Raw genomic sequence first — 16,791 nt, forward strand, 5'->3', positions numbered from 1 at the left:
CTATTCCTGCGCGTCCAGACCATTCCCGCGCATTCGATCACCTTCGGCCGAGTTCCCACGCCTTCGGACTGCTCAGAAACCATTTTAGGAAAGCCCCGTGTCAATTCCATGTCCATCCAAACTCCACTGGTGTGTTTTTACTTGCCTCGTGTTGTAACAAGGGTTTCAGCCTTATTACATGTTCTTACATATTTCCACTATTCCTGTCCCTTCCGAGTCCAGAGGATTTAGCTAGTATAAAGAGCCTGTAGTGACTATTTTCATTACTTCCCTTCAGTGGTATTTCCTTCCCTTTGGTTTTACTTCGAAGTAGTCACCCATTAGGTTCCGCTCTTAGCCCCTATTTGGTTACCTGATACTCGGACATCTTACCTAGTCTTTCCTTGACCTTGCAATTCAATCCCTTGAAACCTAGTCACTCCCTATCACTTTCCTTACTTGTCCACTTTGCATCAGCCGAGTTCTCGCTATTTCCATCCGCTTCGGTGTTCCTGCGCTTCGGATACCTTCGGACCTGTTCCCAAGCATCCGGTCTACCCCTATCTACATTCCCGCATCTTTACTTCCTATAGATTCATAGCCGTTCTCAGTAGCAGTCCCCTTTAGGGTCGAACATTCTTGCTTACAAGTGTAACAGCTAGGCAGAGCATAGACTCACATTTATTTGGCTAGTTTCCCCGAGGCTAGCCATTTCTTGTCACCAACCGAGTCCTCCTACTCAATCCCTAGTCTGCTCTCCACCAAATCATCAGACGATGATGATGAAGAACGGACAAACTTCATCAGCACTGATGAAAATTGGTTCTCGGACATAGACAAAAATGATGTACCATTAATGAGTGATGGGAAAACTGACATAGCAGTCCCTAGCAGTGGAAGCAACACTGACTCATCCGTCAAGATCGCCACTGAAGTCGTTAGGATCATGGTAATGGCACCACTGTTGAGCTCTATGACTCTGGTACAAGAAACATATCTCCCCGTACCATGACCAATTCAGAACCTGACACCCATTCCACTGAAAATGTTTGCTGCTGTGAACAAGCAATGTTTTGATGCGATGGCATTGAGGGGAACTCATTCTTGAAGTCCCCGAATGGTGTTGAGAAGTCCTCCAAATTGACACTCACTGAAGTTCTTACTACTCCCTGTTGTCCGTCGGCTATACTCTCGTCTCAATCAGCTTGCTCGACGAGCTAGGCGTACTCCATCACCTTCACTGATGGCAACCTGTCCCATTCGAGACCCAAGATGACGTTGTAGGAAAGATTCCTTAAGTCAGGTGTAGATCAATATCGAGTGTGCCAATCACTCTGGATAGCCACAGTGCAAATGCCGCACGTGAGTGGACGACCCATTACTGTAATGGAACTTCACAAATGGAATGGGGCATATTGCACCAGCTGCCTGCCTCGCCGCCTTCGCTGAGGAGAATCAGGCTCATTTCTGGTATCCAAAGTCGAACTTATCTTCAGGTGAACCCACCTTTTGCGAATCCTGCGTATACTCAAAAGCAACACTGGAAACCATAGCTAAGGTCGTGAAGGAGAATGTGCCAAAGAATTTGCAGGTGAAGTCCATACCACATTGTGGGGGCCCCATACCAGTTGCTATCTAGGGGGCTGAAGCTACTATATCAGCTTCACAGATGATAAGACGAGACTCACATACCCTCCACCTCTACGTCGCAAGAGCAAAGCCCTCAGCGCATATTGAGACTTCAAAGCCTGGTGCCGCTGTGGTGACAAGAAATGGTTAGCCTCGGGGAAACTTAGCCAAATAAATGTGAGTCTATGCTCTGCCTAGCTGTTACACTTGTAAGCAAGAATGTTCGACCCTAAAGGGGACTGCTACTGAGAACGGCTATGAATCTATAGGAAGTAAAGATGCGGGAATGTAGATAGGGGTAGACCGGATGCTTGGGAACAGGTCCGAAGGTATCCGAAGTGCAGGAACAGCCGAAGCGGATGGAAATAGCGCGAGAACTCGGCTGATGCAAAGTGGGACAAGTAAGGAAAGTGATATGGAGTGACTAGGTTTCAAGGGATTGAATTGCAAGGGTCAAGGAAAGACTAGGTAAGATGTCCGAGTATCAGGTAACCAAATAGGGGCTAAGAGCGGAACCTAATGGGTGACTACTTCGAAGTAAAACCAAAGGGAAGGAAATACCACTGAAGGGAAGTAATGATGAAATAGTCACTACAGGCTCTTTATACTAGCTAAATCCTCTTGGACTCGGAAGGGACAGGGAATAGTGGAAATATGTAAGAACATGTAATAAGTGCTGAAACCCTTGTTACAACACGAGGCAAGTAAAAAACACACACCAGTGGAGTTTGGATGGACATGGAATTGACACGGGGCTTTCCTAAAATGGTTTCTGAGCAGTCCGAAGGCGTGGGAACTCGGCCGAAGGTGATCGGAATGCGCGGGAATGGTCTGGACGCGCAGGAATAGGCTCGGGTATGCAGGAACGGCCGATGCGGCTGTGCAAAATGTCGGACATGGATGGATATGCAAGGGAAATGTGGCAGGGAGTGCTTTTGTCTATCACTGACCATCCTAAAGCATGCAGGGCGTGGGAATGCGTCGGACTGCGGTCAGGTCAGCCGATGAAGGCGCGGGAAATGCGACCGATGCCTCAGCCGAAGGTTTTGGCCTAAATTGGCAATGGTAGAGAAGTGGTGAAGGATGTATGGAAAGTAGTTCCTGCATAGTTTGACCTCTATATGAAAAAGGGCTTCTGCGAGGCTAGCCCAAGCTTGAACACCACATCGGAATCGACTGTGAACATGGCATCATCCTCAGAATCATCATCAGCTGCATTAGCAGTGCCAGTAGTGCCAGTGTTACCCGCTCGGTGTCTTCTCAGGCTCTGGGCATTTAGCTTTAAAATGCTCACGCGAGCCGCAGTTCCAACAGGGCAGGTGAGGTCTGTTGCCCCCGCCCCATCCCCCATGGTTAGACCCTCTGTGGCCTCCCCTGCCTCAATTGGATGACGAATCTGTAGCTGCCATAGCTTCATCGGTGCTTTGAGTTTTGGCACCTTGGTTACTGCGTGTCGTGCGGGCATCTTTGCTGCCATGATGTTCAGATTCCTTGATGATTATCGAGATTAAGATGTTGGGGTCTATAGTCTGGGTTGGACTATAGAGTCAAGCTGTAGCAAGCTGTCCTGAGGCAAAGCCTGCAAGATGGTTGGGGAGAGATTGGATTATAGTTGACTGGTAATCCTTCTCATCTATCTGAACTCCTACTGCTGACAACTCATCCCTCTTTGCATGCAGTTCATCGAGGAATGTGCATACATCACCTCCGCCTGGACACTTCGACTCTGGGAAATTTGTCTGGAGATCTGTCTGCACATAAGCACCCTTCTTGGTGTATTCACACACAATCTTGTTCCACATTGCGACAACATCAGGTAAGTTCCATACACGTAACACAGTAGAGTTGGGGATACACTGGGTAAGCAAGTGTTTGGCGAGGTTTTCGTGTTTTCTGCCATTGAGCGAGTGCTACAGGGTTGGGAGGTGATATGACAGTTGTTCCTCCGGTTGTTGTCAATGGCCGATGGGCTTTGGGTTAGTCTTGTCGAGCTGCTTCCATAGATCTTTCACTTCGACAGCAATCTGGAAGTGTAGCGAGAAGATTGCCCAGTTGGTTCCTTTGATATCAAGCTTGGGTACATTGGTGGGAAGAGTATCCATTGTGACGGGCACAGTAGTAGACATCATGTGTAGCAGCTTTCAGTAGTGAAACGTGAGACATGGGGTTAATTAGAGCTCAGGGCTCTGTTGGTGCCGATGACGTGAAGCGGAGAGTTAACATTTGGAATACGGTCTCTTTATATACTCTGGTTCAGTTGGTTCCTTCTTTCCTCAGTCTGTTTTATGGGACTGAGGGTACGTCTGATATTATAGTTCTCGCCCCGCGCATATGCTGACGTGTACCCTAGTCTGACAGTGTTATCTAGGTACACGAATATAGTTCGTTTTATGGGACTGAGGTCTGACAGTGTTATCTAGATCTAAAAGGTTATGAGCCCTGGCTCTTGAATGAAGAGCCAGAACCACTAGATACCGTCGGATCACTAGATACCGTCGGATCACTAGAATCCCATCGAGCGCCCTCCTCGGCGTTTTCTTCTCCGTTGTCTCAGGGAACACTGGGCGCGGATTCTCATTGGCTGACAAGTGAGTCGCCAATACACAATGTTCGCACTGCGACACTTTGTTCCTTTTCCGGGACGCTCTCTGAGGGATCCTCAGCGGGTATATATACTCGCATACCGCGCGATTATCCCCCGCCGTTTTTCTCCCTTTTACTACCATTGTCTTCAAACATGCCGGCACATACACGCTCCAAATCCTCTGGGGTCGCCCCCGCAAACACACCGCCTATTGCTCTGAACGTCCCTACTCCAGTGTCTATTCCTCCTCAGAGTGCGACAGTGCCACCCGGTCCCACTATGCCTTATCTGTATGGTGGGGTGTCTATCACTGCGTGTAAGATCTCGAAGACAGATCTTGATAAGATCGAACTCCTCGATAAGGCAAAGAATAACTGGACTTCCTGGTCAGAGTCAATGACGGAGATCTTCAATATGAACCTCCTTGAGGGATACACGTCGGGTACAGTTACTCGTCCCATTGCTCAACGCGAACCTGTAGCTGCCAGGAACTGGGACCTGAACAATGCTGGCATCGTCGCTGCCCTTTGTAATCGTGTCTCCCATGATGACAAACGCACCCTTGATGGAATTACTCTCGCTCATGTTGCTTGGAACGCTTTGCGTTCCCCGCCACCAGAAACTGGGCCCCATTGCTCAGATTCTCAAAATCCAGGAGCTCCTCAATGTGTGTTACTCTAAGGCAACCAGCCTGTTGGAGACAAGCCATTGCCTGACCGAGGGTGTTCGCTCGATCTTTGACATGGGCATCCCCACGCAACAGGTCTTCTTGTCCATCATTATGCTCAACGCTCTCTCTGGGGACCTGTCTCATGTGCATGACCAGGTTGCCAGCTCACTCGCTGGCAGCACTCTACTTCACCCATTCACACCTAATGATATCCGTACTCGCCTCGACATGGAGCAGCAACTCATTGACGCTGATAAGAACCGTGGCTCCACTGATGTCGCACTTGTCGCTCAGGGAGGGAGATCCAAGACCTGCCCCACCTGCAAGGGGCCCCTGCACAAGGGGCCTTGTTGCTCTCACTGCCTGCGTCGTGGCCATGGAGCCTCCGAATGTTTTGCGGAGGGTGGAAGTGCCTATGGACGCCGTAATGAGATCTTAGCCAGTAAATGCGCTGCGCGCGAGAAGAGAGATGCCACTACCAACAAACCAGATACCACCACTAAGAAACCAAACAACCAGGTGCAGAGTGCAAAGCCTACGCACCGCACCGATTCTTCTGGCAGGGCCTACCTTCTCAACAGCGCTACTGGAGAAGCCTTCTATCTCGCCACATCTTCCGCACCTACCCCTACCACCCCATCTGAGGAGTTTGTAGGACTCGCTCATGATCATATGACTACCGGATTCATCCGTGAGCTCAGTGAGGTGGACCTAGCTGAATGGGACACAATGTACATTGACTGGGAGAACCTGGAGGCCAATGTCAACTGGCGTGTCAACCAACGCCCTGTTGATTTTGTGGGACTCACTGTTGACGCTCCCAACCAGACCGCTCGCACTCCGATCAATCTTCTGCTTACCCCGTTCTTCCTTGACAGTGGGGCTTCTGTCCACATTAGCCACAATGCCTCTGACTTTTATGAATTGCACCGTCTGCCTCCCCGTCCTATTCGTGGTATTGGTGGTTCGCAGATTGAAGCTCTTGGCATTGGCTCCATATGTCTACACATTGCAAAAGGGATGCACATCACCCTACGTCATGTTCTCTTTGTGCCGGCCGCTACTGTGCGACTCATCTCCGTCTCATCCCTCTGTGCAGATGGCCACTATGTTGCCCATTTTGATAACACGTCCTGCTGGGTCACTGCTACCAACGGCAGTCACATTCTCTCTGGCTGCCTCACCTCTCGTCGTCTTTATCGTCTCCTTGGCGGCAGTATCACAGCTGAACATCGACGCTCTACATCTGCATCACCCATTGGCGCAGTTACCTCTGGCCCCGCTCAGTCTATGTATTCTTCTCCGTCGACTGGTGCCACCACGTCTGACACTGATCTACGCATGGCACCCATTGCCCCCGAAGCTACCCCTGGTCCCGCTCAGGCTATGTACTCCTCCCCGGCACCTTCTGTGGGTGTCTGGCACAGGCGTCTAGCCCATGCGAACATTCGTGCAGTGTTTGATATGGCACGTTCTGGCCACGTCACCGGTATGCCTGCTGATCTCTCTACTTTACCACCCAAGTGTGACCATTGCATTCTTGGGAAACAGACTCACAATTCTGTGCCTAAAGTTAGGGAGGGTTCACGTGCTACTAGGAAACTGGGCATTGTACATGTAGATTTGATGGAGCACCCAGAGATTGTATCATCAGCAGGCAACAAGTATGTTATGGACATCATTGACGACCATTCTTCCTACATGTGGGCCATCCCCCTTGCCTCTAAGGACGCCGCCTTTCCAGCCTTACAAGCTTGGGAGCGAGCACGTGAATTGGAAACTGGCCTACAGGTTGGAATCTACTGCTCTGACAATGGTGAGTTGAAATCAATGGCTATGCGCGACTGGCTCCTCTCTCGTGGGACCCTGCATCAATTCACTGCACCCTATACATCAGCCCAAAATGGTCGTGTCGAACGTGTCCATCGCATGCTAATGAGCCGTGCTCGCACTATGCGTCTTGCCTGTGGCCTCCCCCCCAATCGTTGGGATGAATTCATCATCACATCCTGCTATCTCTCCAACTGTGTAGCTGTTAAATCACAGGAGGGACACACACCTTTCGAGCGGTGGTTTGACCGTAAGCCTGACCTCTCCAATTTACGTGAAATTGGATGCCGTGCATTTGTCCTCATTCAGAACACACACAACCCCAAAGTATATGCTCGTTCGGTTGAGTGCGTCTTGATCGGCTATGCTACTGACTCAAAAGCCTATCGCTGTTACCACCGGCCCACGGGTAAAGTGTTTGTATCATACCACGTGTCCTTCATCAAGTCCCATGAGGCAACGTCGCGATCACTTCGTGGAGTTCCCATTGATCCTCCCCCACCAACCCCTCCACCTTCACTAGATCCTGCAACTCCTGCCTCACCAACACCCCTTCCCATTCATCGTTCATCTCGCATCAGCCACCCCTCTGAACGTCAATGTGCTGCATCTGGCATCAAATATATACCTCCTGCAGCACGACGCCGTGCAATGCAACCCACCGTTACCGAAGTCCCCGATGAGGACGCTGCCCTTGTTGTTCCCCATGACACTAACGGTCTCTCAGCATCTGATTTCGCATCTCTTATTGATGCCTTTGCTGCAGCTGTGCCTGAGGACTCCAAACGAGAGTGCCCAGATGACCCAACCACTTATACAGAGGTCATGGCCTCCCCACACGCTACACAATGGCGCACAGCACTTCAGGAGGAGTTCGACTCTCTCAAGCAGACAGGAACATATACCTTGGTCCCACGCTCCGAGGTACCTTGTGGACGGCGGATTATGAAGGGATGCCCTGTTTTCAAACTCAAACATGATGAACATGGCACTCCCGTCCGTTTCAAAGCCCGATATGTCTGCCGTCGTTTCACTGCTGTCTACGGTCAGGACTACACTAAGACTTCCTCGCCAACGGCACACCTGGAGTCCTTTCGTGTTCTAGCTCACCTTGGTGCTGCCCTGGATTGGGAAATCGAGCAACTCAATATTAAGACTGCCTTCCTCAATGGTTTGCTGGACCCTGACGAGGTATGCTTCATGGAACAGCCTGAAGGTTTCGCCGAAACTGGAATGGAGGACTGGGTCTGGCGCCTGGAACGTGGCCTGTATGGGATGAAACAGGGCGGACGCGTCTGGAATTGAACTATGCATGCCGCTATGCTGTCCTGGGGATTTACACGTCTCGCTTGTGAACACTGCATGTATTTCCGTAAGGACAAGCTAGGTACCATTCTCGCAGCAGTACATGTCGACGATTTTTTCACCGTAGGCAACAATAAGGCAGCCCTTACCCATTTCAAGGAACAACTGTGGTTTAAATGGCAAATCTCTGATCTTGGTGATGCTCGTTTCTGCATTGGAATCTCAATTGAACGCGACCGTACTGCCCGCACAATCTCCTTATCACAAATGGCCCTAATCGATCAAGTCATCGAACAGTTCAACATGAAAGATGCCTACCCCGTTGCAACCCCAATGGAGCCCGGTCTCCATCTCTCTCATAAGGAGCACTCCCCCAAAACTGACACTGACCATGATCTCATGGCTAAAATCCCATATCGCTCGCTTGTTGGGAAGCTCATGTATATCGCTATCGGGACACGCCCCGACATCACTTTCGCAGTTCAACAACTATGTAAATTTCTTGACAATTATGGTCACGCACACTGGGAAGCAGCGAAGCGTGTTGTCCGGTATCTGAAGGGCTCGCAAGATCTTAAACTCGTACTCGGCAGCACACAACCAATCCGTTTGACTGGCTACACTGACAGCGACTATGCGAGTTGTGTTGATACAAGACGGTCAGTGGGTGGGTACTGCTTCACTCTCGGCAATGGCATGGTGTCCTGGTGCGCGCGACAACAGAAGACAGTATCGTTGTCTACCAGTGAAGCAGAGTTCATTGCTGCTTGCGAGGCTACCCAGGAAATTGTCTGGCTTCATGCCCTCCTACTCGGTATCGATCATGCTCAACACTCCCCTTCACCATTACATTGCGATAACAATGGCAGCATCGTTCTTTCCGAAGATCCTTCCTTCCATGCACGCGTCAAACACATAGACATCAAATATCACTATATTCGAGAACGAGTCCACGACAAACAACTCTGTCTCCACTACATCAACACAAAACAAAACATTGCCGATGCTTTCATGAAAGCACTGCCTAAAAAGGACTTCCTGCGACTACGGGACGCACTTGGCCTACGTTGAGGACTCCAGGCGAGGAGGAGTAATATACTTTGCGTCGAGGAGGAGTGTTGGTGCCGACGACGCGAAGCGGAGAGTTAACATTTGGAATACGGTCTCTTTATATACTCTGGTTCAGTTGGTTCCTTCTTTCCTCAGTCCGTTTTATGGGACTGAGGGTACGTCCGATATTATAGTTCTCGCCCACGCATATGTGACGTGTACCCTAGTCTGACAGTGTTATCTAGGTACACGAATATAGTTCGTTTTATGGGACTGAGGTCTAACAGTGTTATCTGGATCTAAAAGGCTCATAACCTGAAAAGATAATACAACTCATGTGGGTCTAGATTAAGTAGACACTCTCAGAATGTGCGCGCAAAAGCAAACATCTGAGGTTATAGCTCGAATACAAGGTAGCTTAAATAGACCCAATGATCTTGTATGTAGGTGAGACAAGAAACAAAGTAAGAAACAGTGCTGGCCCAAACAGACAATAGGTTTTAGTAGTACAATGACGGGATAGATAACAAGAGAATCAAAATGAGAGACATACATACAGGTCGCTGGACGTTACGAACAAATAGTAAATGATAGCGCATCTCAACTGCGGGCGCACTTGCTCTATTTCCAATAGTATCTTCTGGGAGGATCTGTACTGATACATCACTCCTACAGCTTGGATGCCTGACAGTTCCTCACATTTATGTATCACTATTGTATGACAATTCCCATCTATTTGATGTATCATTATGACATTATAGACTGTTAGATGGTCTTTTCCCAGCCTGATGATCTGTACCACATAGACACTGGTAGATACAAGTGCAGCGAGTGTAAATGACACCGGAAATCTTGGCTTTGACAGGTTTACGGCCAGTGGAACGTATTGAGTACTTGCTGCGGACATCACGGCATAGTTTGTCGGGGATATGGAGGCCTATACTGCTTAACAGTTTGTATGCCGTGCCTGAGAAATATTAGATCATGCAGGAAGGCACATTACAGTAGTCATACATTGATCATTTGCGCCATGATCAAAACGCCAGGAATCAAGGCCAACAGTGTCTATATGCATGTGGAGGGCCTCCTTGGCTTTGTCGGAAAGTAACAGTTTTGAAAGCAGGATACTGGGTTTCGTGTTTGCTTTCCACAGGTTCAGAACATCAGAGAGATCAGGCCATTGGTCCCAAGGAGCTGTAACCATCATAAGGAATGAATATGCTAGTACTAATTATTATTAAGGCATGAGGGAGTGTACAAGTTGTGCGTCACTTGCATCACTCGAGCAAATACTACGACTTCCCCAATGGAAATTCAAACTCCGTGGCCCAACAACTCGGTGTGAGTTGCAAATCCGTAAAGTCCTCATGGCAAGGAGGCCGATCATTTGTAACCACATCATGAAAAGGTGGTGGCCATGCAATGATCTGATTTGGGTAAATGACAACTAATAATCCCAGAGAATGACGCAGTCATGAACTTACCGACACTGATAACACTCGGATCAGGATTTCCCCACCACGTAGGGAAGCTTATGGCATTTCCGCCGGCCCCTTAAGTGGAATAAGTACAATGGTGCCGACTTGCGAACAGAAAACTCACCGAACACCGCAAAATTAAGGATGAAGTAAACGATGGACGCACCTCCGTCCAAAGCGGCAGAAGTCAAATCTGCATAGTTATCCCTGGTTGGTTCGTCATGATATCTCCGGCCAGATCACGCACAGTTGTATTTATTGTACCATCTTGGCTTCCTGGTCCTGACCCACCATTGCGTAGACAACCCGATGATGAACCCTGGCCACCACATCCCTGTATTAATTATCAGTACAAGTTATGTAACATCGTACGATTTGTCAACGTACCATTGACTGAGAATGGAAGCCCACCAAGAAACGCGAATATAATCGGCATGTTGAGATAAGACCAAATCCATTGTCTGTTTCGTCCAGAGTATCAGATTTCTATAAGTAATATTGCGGAGCAAATTACCTTGGGAATAGGCGATGCATGGCATAGAGCAAGAAAGGAGCGAGGAACCCGTATAGAAGTCCAAGAGGAATCTAGAAAGGGGTCGTGAATCTGCGTTTGCAACAATCTACTCGGGAACTTACCTGAAAGTACGTTTTACCTGGGCTGTATAGCTCCGCACTCAGAGCGCCCCATGTAATTGCTGCTGAGTTGATCTCCTGTGAGTTCCACCCTGACCATATACGCGTTCCGATCGCTATAATCAATCTCGCTTGAGTTCGAGTAGAGACTATATATGTATGATATAGCGCACGGTTTATCAAATCGGCTCTGTGGGCATCTACGATAGACTCATAGAGGACATAATTAAAAACTCAATCAAAGCATTCAGCAATATAAGCCTCATAGAACATAAGTTACTTACTGGCCCCAAGAATCGTGCCGCTGACTTGCGCAACAAAAGTAGCCCTCGGTGGTACCTTCGCATATTGACCTTGGAAGGCAAACGTTAAGTCTTGAGTCAATCCATCAAGTGAAGGACAGCACCTAGCTTCAAATCGGACAGCATGGCGAATGTCTGATAGCCAGTGTTGTAACCGTACAACTTTGCATACATGTTCTGAATCGGTTGCTGAGGATGGACGTATGCCTAAACACAGCCTGTCAATATTGACCGCCACCATTAATGCAGAAAATCACCGACAGCAATGACTTGCACAAAACCTCCGGTGGCGATCTGGAATCCCGTCACAGCATATATGAAACCAAGGATGACGGCGAGAATGAATGCTATGCAAGAGAACTTGAGGTGAAATAAAACCCCTCAACGTCGGTAACTCACCGACGACGGTAAAAAGTAGGACAGACCACCACGGCAGGGTGTTCATGCCAACGTATGCCATGCCAATCGCTAGGCCCAGTGACACGATGAAAAGAGAACCGTACCACAATTGTGGAACCTCTTTGTACACTTTCATTCGCCGAAAGTGAATACTGGAATGCGACATTAAAGAAAGTCCGAAAGTGAGGGAAAAGGCATAGCTCACTCGTCAAAATCTTGCCCTGACTTTAAGAAGTTGAAGCCTTTGAAAGCTTCCCATAGCTCCGTCCAGTGCCACAGCAATATGTGGGAAAATGCTGCCCCCATGGAAGCATAGGTCAAAAGCAGAGACATTGCGTAGGTTGTTGTCATGAATCTGAAAGGTGTTTTCAGTGCAAAAATATTAGTTATGCCTTTTTGTGTACGCACGGGGGTCCAACTTCAGCATACATTTCCGGGTCCAGTTGATGGTTGGAGCCAAGGATCGCGGATTGGTTGTACGATGAGCCATTCCCAGTGAATAATGCAGTTGACATGAACGGTAAACCCCTCGAATATCCCTGGAACACGTCTGCATAATAGCATCCGCCTGATAGTGAATTGATGAATGGCGTCAACAAGGAAATGGTACGACATGACACACCCATCAGAATATAACCAAATGCCAGCCCAACCCAGGAAGAGACTTGAGTCTGCAGAGGCCAATATAAAGGAAACGCTTGTGTGATCAAGGTCCAGTCGAAGGCGAATGACAGCAGACCTAGACCTTCGTTGGACCCTCCCGCACCAAAGATATTGCGAATAACAGGCGAGCGTCCATTATCAGCCAGGCAAATGACAGAGAACGCCGTTAGAAGGGGAAACATCCAAGTCGGAATGATTTCCTGTGGGTGATAACATGATATCAGTGAGGATGAGCTCGTGTCATGTTGCTTCACCGACCCAACAAAATATGGCCCCAAAGACTGAGGAGGTCATCAGCGTCCATGACTCGGAAGTTCGAGTTGAAAATAATTACCGAACCAGAAGTACTTCATCTTCTTGCGGTTGAGTAAACCGCTAAAGTGCATGGATTGCAGAAGAGAGATTGACGGGAGCTGGTTCGGAAACAGCGCGTAAGTTGGCCATACGAGGAGGGTTCTTAGAAGCCCCGCAAAACCATATCCGATCAACTGAATCATGGAGTCAATTCGAATATCAGAGTTAGCAAGCGGTTGGTAGCACCTGCGATGCGAACGTTTGGAAGATCGCGGCTCCAGGACTCAAAGTCACGCCGTAAAACAGATTAAGTGTTGCTACTATACCAATAGCATTGGCTGTAACTGACGCAGTGGATGCCATAATGGTGATGCACGTGTGCTCCTTGATGTTAAACGGCCCAGGATTGAGGCGGCGCCAAATCCCCGTCGAAGGCATAGCATAATGCATCTTCGTATTTTCACGATCAATTGAAACAGTGAAGCAAACTGCAGAAACTCACTGCATTACCCAGCATGTAAGATATAATCAGTTGAAATAAGGCCGAAACCATAGCATTCTGAGGCTTCCAAAAATAAATCTCGGATAGCACAGATCCTGGTTGAACGCCAATTTGCGTCGGTATGGAGTGTAGGCTTCACTCCAACTCACCAAAAGTCGCTAGCCCAATACCAAGGACCCAGAAACGGAAGGTCAGTGCAGGGAGCTCGGGATTATCCTCATCAGATATGATCTAATGTAAATTCAACATGTTGAGCAGACAACGCACACCTCTGTTGTTAGACCTACCAAGTTGGTAATGTCTCCTGCCCCGCGGATGATCTGCTCAGACTCTTGAGAGGGAGCCTCTTCTACACTCTCTGCGCTGTGGACATCGAAGGCCTTCAGGTCTTTCTCCTGGTGCTCAAACACCTTTGATGGCTCCGTAAGATGAGACTGAGCCATAACTCGCGCAGAGGATGTACAGCTTCCGATGTCGATTCCTTAAATACACGCCTCTCGGAGGAAACAAGAATATGTGATACTCGGATGGGGTAACTTTGCTTGATAAACACAGACCTCCACTGATAAGCAGGGTCAGACCAATGTCAAGTGACACTCTGGACCATGGAGACACAAAGAACCAACACACTAGTTAGGTCGCAAAAGCTTGAAAGGGACACCAGGTACTAAACATCTTCAAAAGTTGACCCGACTCCCACGGAGTGGCATCAAGAAGGAACGGTTGTCTTCCTTGCCAAGCTATGAAGTGGTAGCAGGTGGTAGCACATTCTGTCGAACGTTAAATCTGATACTATCAAGGAACGAATTGTGACGTTACGTGGTGGGCGCGTCCCATGGTTGACCTACTTCAAGTCCAGTATCTTGCTCTCATCGTTATTATTATCACACTTTCTCACGATGTCCCGTCAGGGGCCTGGTACCTCCGCATGCCGTTGTATACGGATATATCTTATCACAAATCTCTAGTATCTACACATGACCCACAGCAGCTGACCATGGAAAAGTGGTTAGAATGCCTTGGCTCCAGAGGTCTCGCAGGTGCGGCTCACCTAATAATATCCTCCATACCGCCTCTCTGCTGCCCGCCACCCGCCAACTGTCAAGAATGCTACTTCTGTGCCCACCCGCCACCACCAGAGGTGATGTCAATAGCATCCTGCTCAAATACCCTGCCCGCCCGTCGTTACGTCCATTCCTCAGCTGCCGCCCTCCTTGACACGGCCTTCAAGCAAGCGACATCGGACAATGCAAGTGAGAGTGAGCGGTGTCTGGCTCTCATCTGCAGCCATGGCTTGTGCTTAAGGTATTGTTGTGAGGCAGGTGGATGACAAGTCACTGTTGTAGTTATCTTTGGCAATGATATCGATTGATATCTTGACATTGCGTTTAAGAACATTGACGTGTCACTAATTCCAAGTCAAACTAAGGCATACTTATTGATCCCTCACTTGTAGGCAAACGACCTGAATATTTTCTCCTCCTCAGCAGCGGCCTTTCCAGCTGTGAGCAACATCCAAACGAGATTCTTGACAATATAGGACATCAACAGCATCTTCGGAGGTGCCAACTCTTTCAGCCAGAAATTTCAAGTTGTTGATGGAGGGGGATAGTATGTCGGGCACAACGAGCCTGATGCTCGGGGGTGCCGGCAGCGTCTTCAAACTCCGCCAGAGCTGTGAGACTTGTACCCGGACCTAGAGACGCCCTCGGCTCCAGGTATTCTTTCTGTCGTGGATGTCTAGTAGTCATGTTACATTCACAACAGAGAAATACCTGGCGTATCAAGTCAATTCCGACGTATTCACCCCGCTGAGGTTAACTTCATATTCACTCGCAATTCCTACTCGACTGCTTATGCATTGTCCGGTAGAACATCGATTGATCAATGGGCCGGGGTACAGCCGTTGAACTCGCAGAAGGGCTCACGGACCGACGGTGCTGACCTCTCATTAGTCCCACTCAATTCCATTTTACTTTATTTTGCGAACGAACGTGAACGAGCGTATATTAATTTTGCAGTGGGGAATAAGCAAATGAGAAAATGATGCTTATATTGGACTGCTGGGTATGTATTAACATGTTGTTCGACGCTCGTCATCCGCGGGGATGCCAGTACAATTATCAATGCATCATACGCCCGTGTCACGGCGCGTCTACCACGTCACGGACACCAGCCACTGAAGCACCATCAGTCAACGGCGAGACAGCTTGAAGCTTGAAGTCTTTGCCATTGCACAACTGGCTGCAGCAGAAGACGATGTCGACGAACTTCTCGGCCTCGCTCTTGCGGCCCTCGCAGCAGACCATAGACAGAAACCGAGAAGCAACAAATACGGAATCGGTAGGGAATATGACTTTCAAGTTGGAACGGGAACTCATACCTAACCCGGCACGCAACATGCAGCACCAAGACTTGTGGTCTTAAAACACATCCCAAACCTGAGTCAGTGGTGCTCTAAAACCTCGTGATTCATATTCCTGGCCCTCAGCAGGCCTAATCTTTACAATTCCTTAACCTTTTCTGATACTTTCTACAGGATATCCAGTACTATGTTGCACAAATATCGCCAAAATGAATCTTTCTACCGCTCTTTCACCTCTGCCAGCTCTAACACGGCTTCGCGTATGTACCGGAGCACCCGGACGCAGAGCCTTCGTCCATCTTACCAGTATTGTCACGGTTCTTACGGCTGTGGTTTCCAAGTAAGTTGAGGGCATGTGTCGGGGACTCTTGCTTAATGAGGTCTTGAGTAACCTCGACCTGGACAATCATCAGCTTTTGCACTAGTCAAAATATTCCAAGTTGCTTACGATATCTTCTAACAGGCGGTCCACCAACTAGACGATAACCTCAATAAAGCTCGACAAGAAAATTAAGAGAAGAATGCTGACCGCTTCAGTCATGTTCTCTCTGACGACGACCCGAAGGATTTGAACCTGTTCCAAGTCAGGGGCAAGTTCATAGTTCGGGACAATCCACCCTTTAGCTCGCAGAAGAGTCTGAATCCATTTCTGTTGAATTTCAGGGTACGACCCTTGGAAACTGTCGGAGAACCGGAATGCAACAACCGGAAGACCTTCTTCATAGTTCTGCGGGACGTCAGAAAGCGTTGCTATCCAGCGGTAGAATGCTGACCTCGATATTTTCTTCGTCGAAGTCGTTGTGAGCATTCTTCTGAAGGATATTTTCGGCTTTTGGTCGGTGTATCTCGCTGAGCACTGTGTACCACCCAGACTTCTCAAGAGCACGACTCAAGAGCCTTGCATTCTTGAGATCATCTTTAGCTACCGCGCGGTATCCCTCAAATCCGAGGTGGATAAAATTGAAGTATTGAGCGATGATGGGTGCGGCAGGACGGGAGAAGTTGAGCGAGAATGAGTATTCAACTGAACCAAGGTAATGCAGCTCAAAGATGAGATCCTTCGGGAGATACTCCTTGGAGCGCCATACCACCCAACCGACACCCACGT

General features: G+C 48.7%; 3 protein-coding genes across 3 annotated transcripts; all 3 read right to left on the reverse strand.

The window, feature by feature from the left end:
• Positions 1 to 10,241: 10,241 nt before the first annotated feature.
• DFJ58DRAFT_692775 (OPT oligopeptide transporter protein-domain-containing protein) lies at positions 10,242 to 14,155 on the reverse strand. The gene is made up of 22 exons (XM_041383408.1): positions 13,949 to 14,155; positions 13,606 to 13,880; positions 13,468 to 13,549; positions 13,319 to 13,413; positions 13,063 to 13,266; positions 12,857 to 13,010; positions 12,781 to 12,803; positions 12,482 to 12,722; positions 12,268 to 12,427; positions 12,065 to 12,214; positions 11,860 to 12,011; positions 11,722 to 11,807; positions 11,565 to 11,667; positions 11,443 to 11,511; positions 11,332 to 11,391; positions 11,162 to 11,274; positions 11,040 to 11,110; positions 10,913 to 10,986; positions 10,773 to 10,859; positions 10,650 to 10,718; positions 10,532 to 10,600; positions 10,242 to 10,474 (listed from the first exon to the last, which is right to left on the reverse strand). The coding sequence occupies exons 2-22, from the start codon at positions 13,759 to 13,761 to the stop codon at positions 10,446 to 10,448; spliced, it is 2,247 nt and encodes a 748-aa protein (XP_041234795.1). The 5' UTR covers positions 13,762 to 13,880; positions 13,949 to 14,155; the 3' UTR covers positions 10,242 to 10,445.
• A 103-nt stretch (positions 14,156 to 14,258) lies between these two features.
• Positions 14,259 to 14,934, reverse strand: DFJ58DRAFT_403745 (uncharacterized protein). The gene is made up of 3 exons (XM_041380234.1): positions 14,769 to 14,934; positions 14,370 to 14,693; positions 14,259 to 14,309 (listed from the first exon to the last, which is right to left on the reverse strand). Exons 1-2 carry the CDS (start codon positions 14,870 to 14,872, stop codon positions 14,504 to 14,506), a joined length of 294 nt encoding a protein of 97 aa, XP_041234796.1. The 5' UTR covers positions 14,873 to 14,934; the 3' UTR covers positions 14,259 to 14,309; positions 14,370 to 14,503.
• An 835-nt stretch (positions 14,935 to 15,769) lies between these two features.
• On the reverse strand, positions 15,770 to 16,791 carry DFJ58DRAFT_403750 (pyridoxal phosphate-dependent transferase; the record flags this gene model as incomplete). The annotated part of the gene is made up of 4 exons (XM_041380235.1): positions 15,770 to 16,081; positions 16,132 to 16,158; positions 16,213 to 16,410; positions 16,457 to 16,791. Coding segments are annotated over 4 exons (713 nt in total), but the record flags the coding sequence as incomplete, so codon positions are not given.

The sequence above is a fragment of the Suillus subalutaceus genome, assembly GCF_016647625.1.
Source record: "Suillus subalutaceus strain FC151 chromosome Unknown DFJ58scaffold_591, whole genome shotgun sequence".
In the NCBI taxonomy this organism is placed as follows: domain Eukaryota; kingdom Fungi; phylum Basidiomycota; class Agaricomycetes; order Boletales; family Suillaceae; genus Suillus; species Suillus subalutaceus.

Coding starts and splice junctions, on each gene's coding strand:
- DFJ58DRAFT_403745 (XM_041380234.1), bottom strand. CDS start 14,872: ATGCTGTTGATGTCCTATATTGTCAAGAATCTCGTTTGGATGTTGCTC. Junction 14,694..14,768: donor TTCAGGTCGTTTGCCTACAA/GTGAGGGATCAA, acceptor CGCAATGTCAAG/ATATCAATCGATATCATTGC.
- DFJ58DRAFT_692775 (XM_041383408.1), bottom strand. CDS start 13,761: ATGGCTCAGTCTCATCTTACGGAGCCATCAAAGGTGTTTGAGCACCAG. Junction 12,215..12,267: donor TATGCTGAAGTTGGACCCCC/GTGCGTACACAA, acceptor AACACCTTTCAG/ATTCATGACAACAACCTACG. Junction 11,808..11,859: donor CCTACTTTTTACCGTCGTCG/GTGAGTTACCGA, acceptor TCTCTTGCATAG/CATTCATTCTCGCCGTCATC.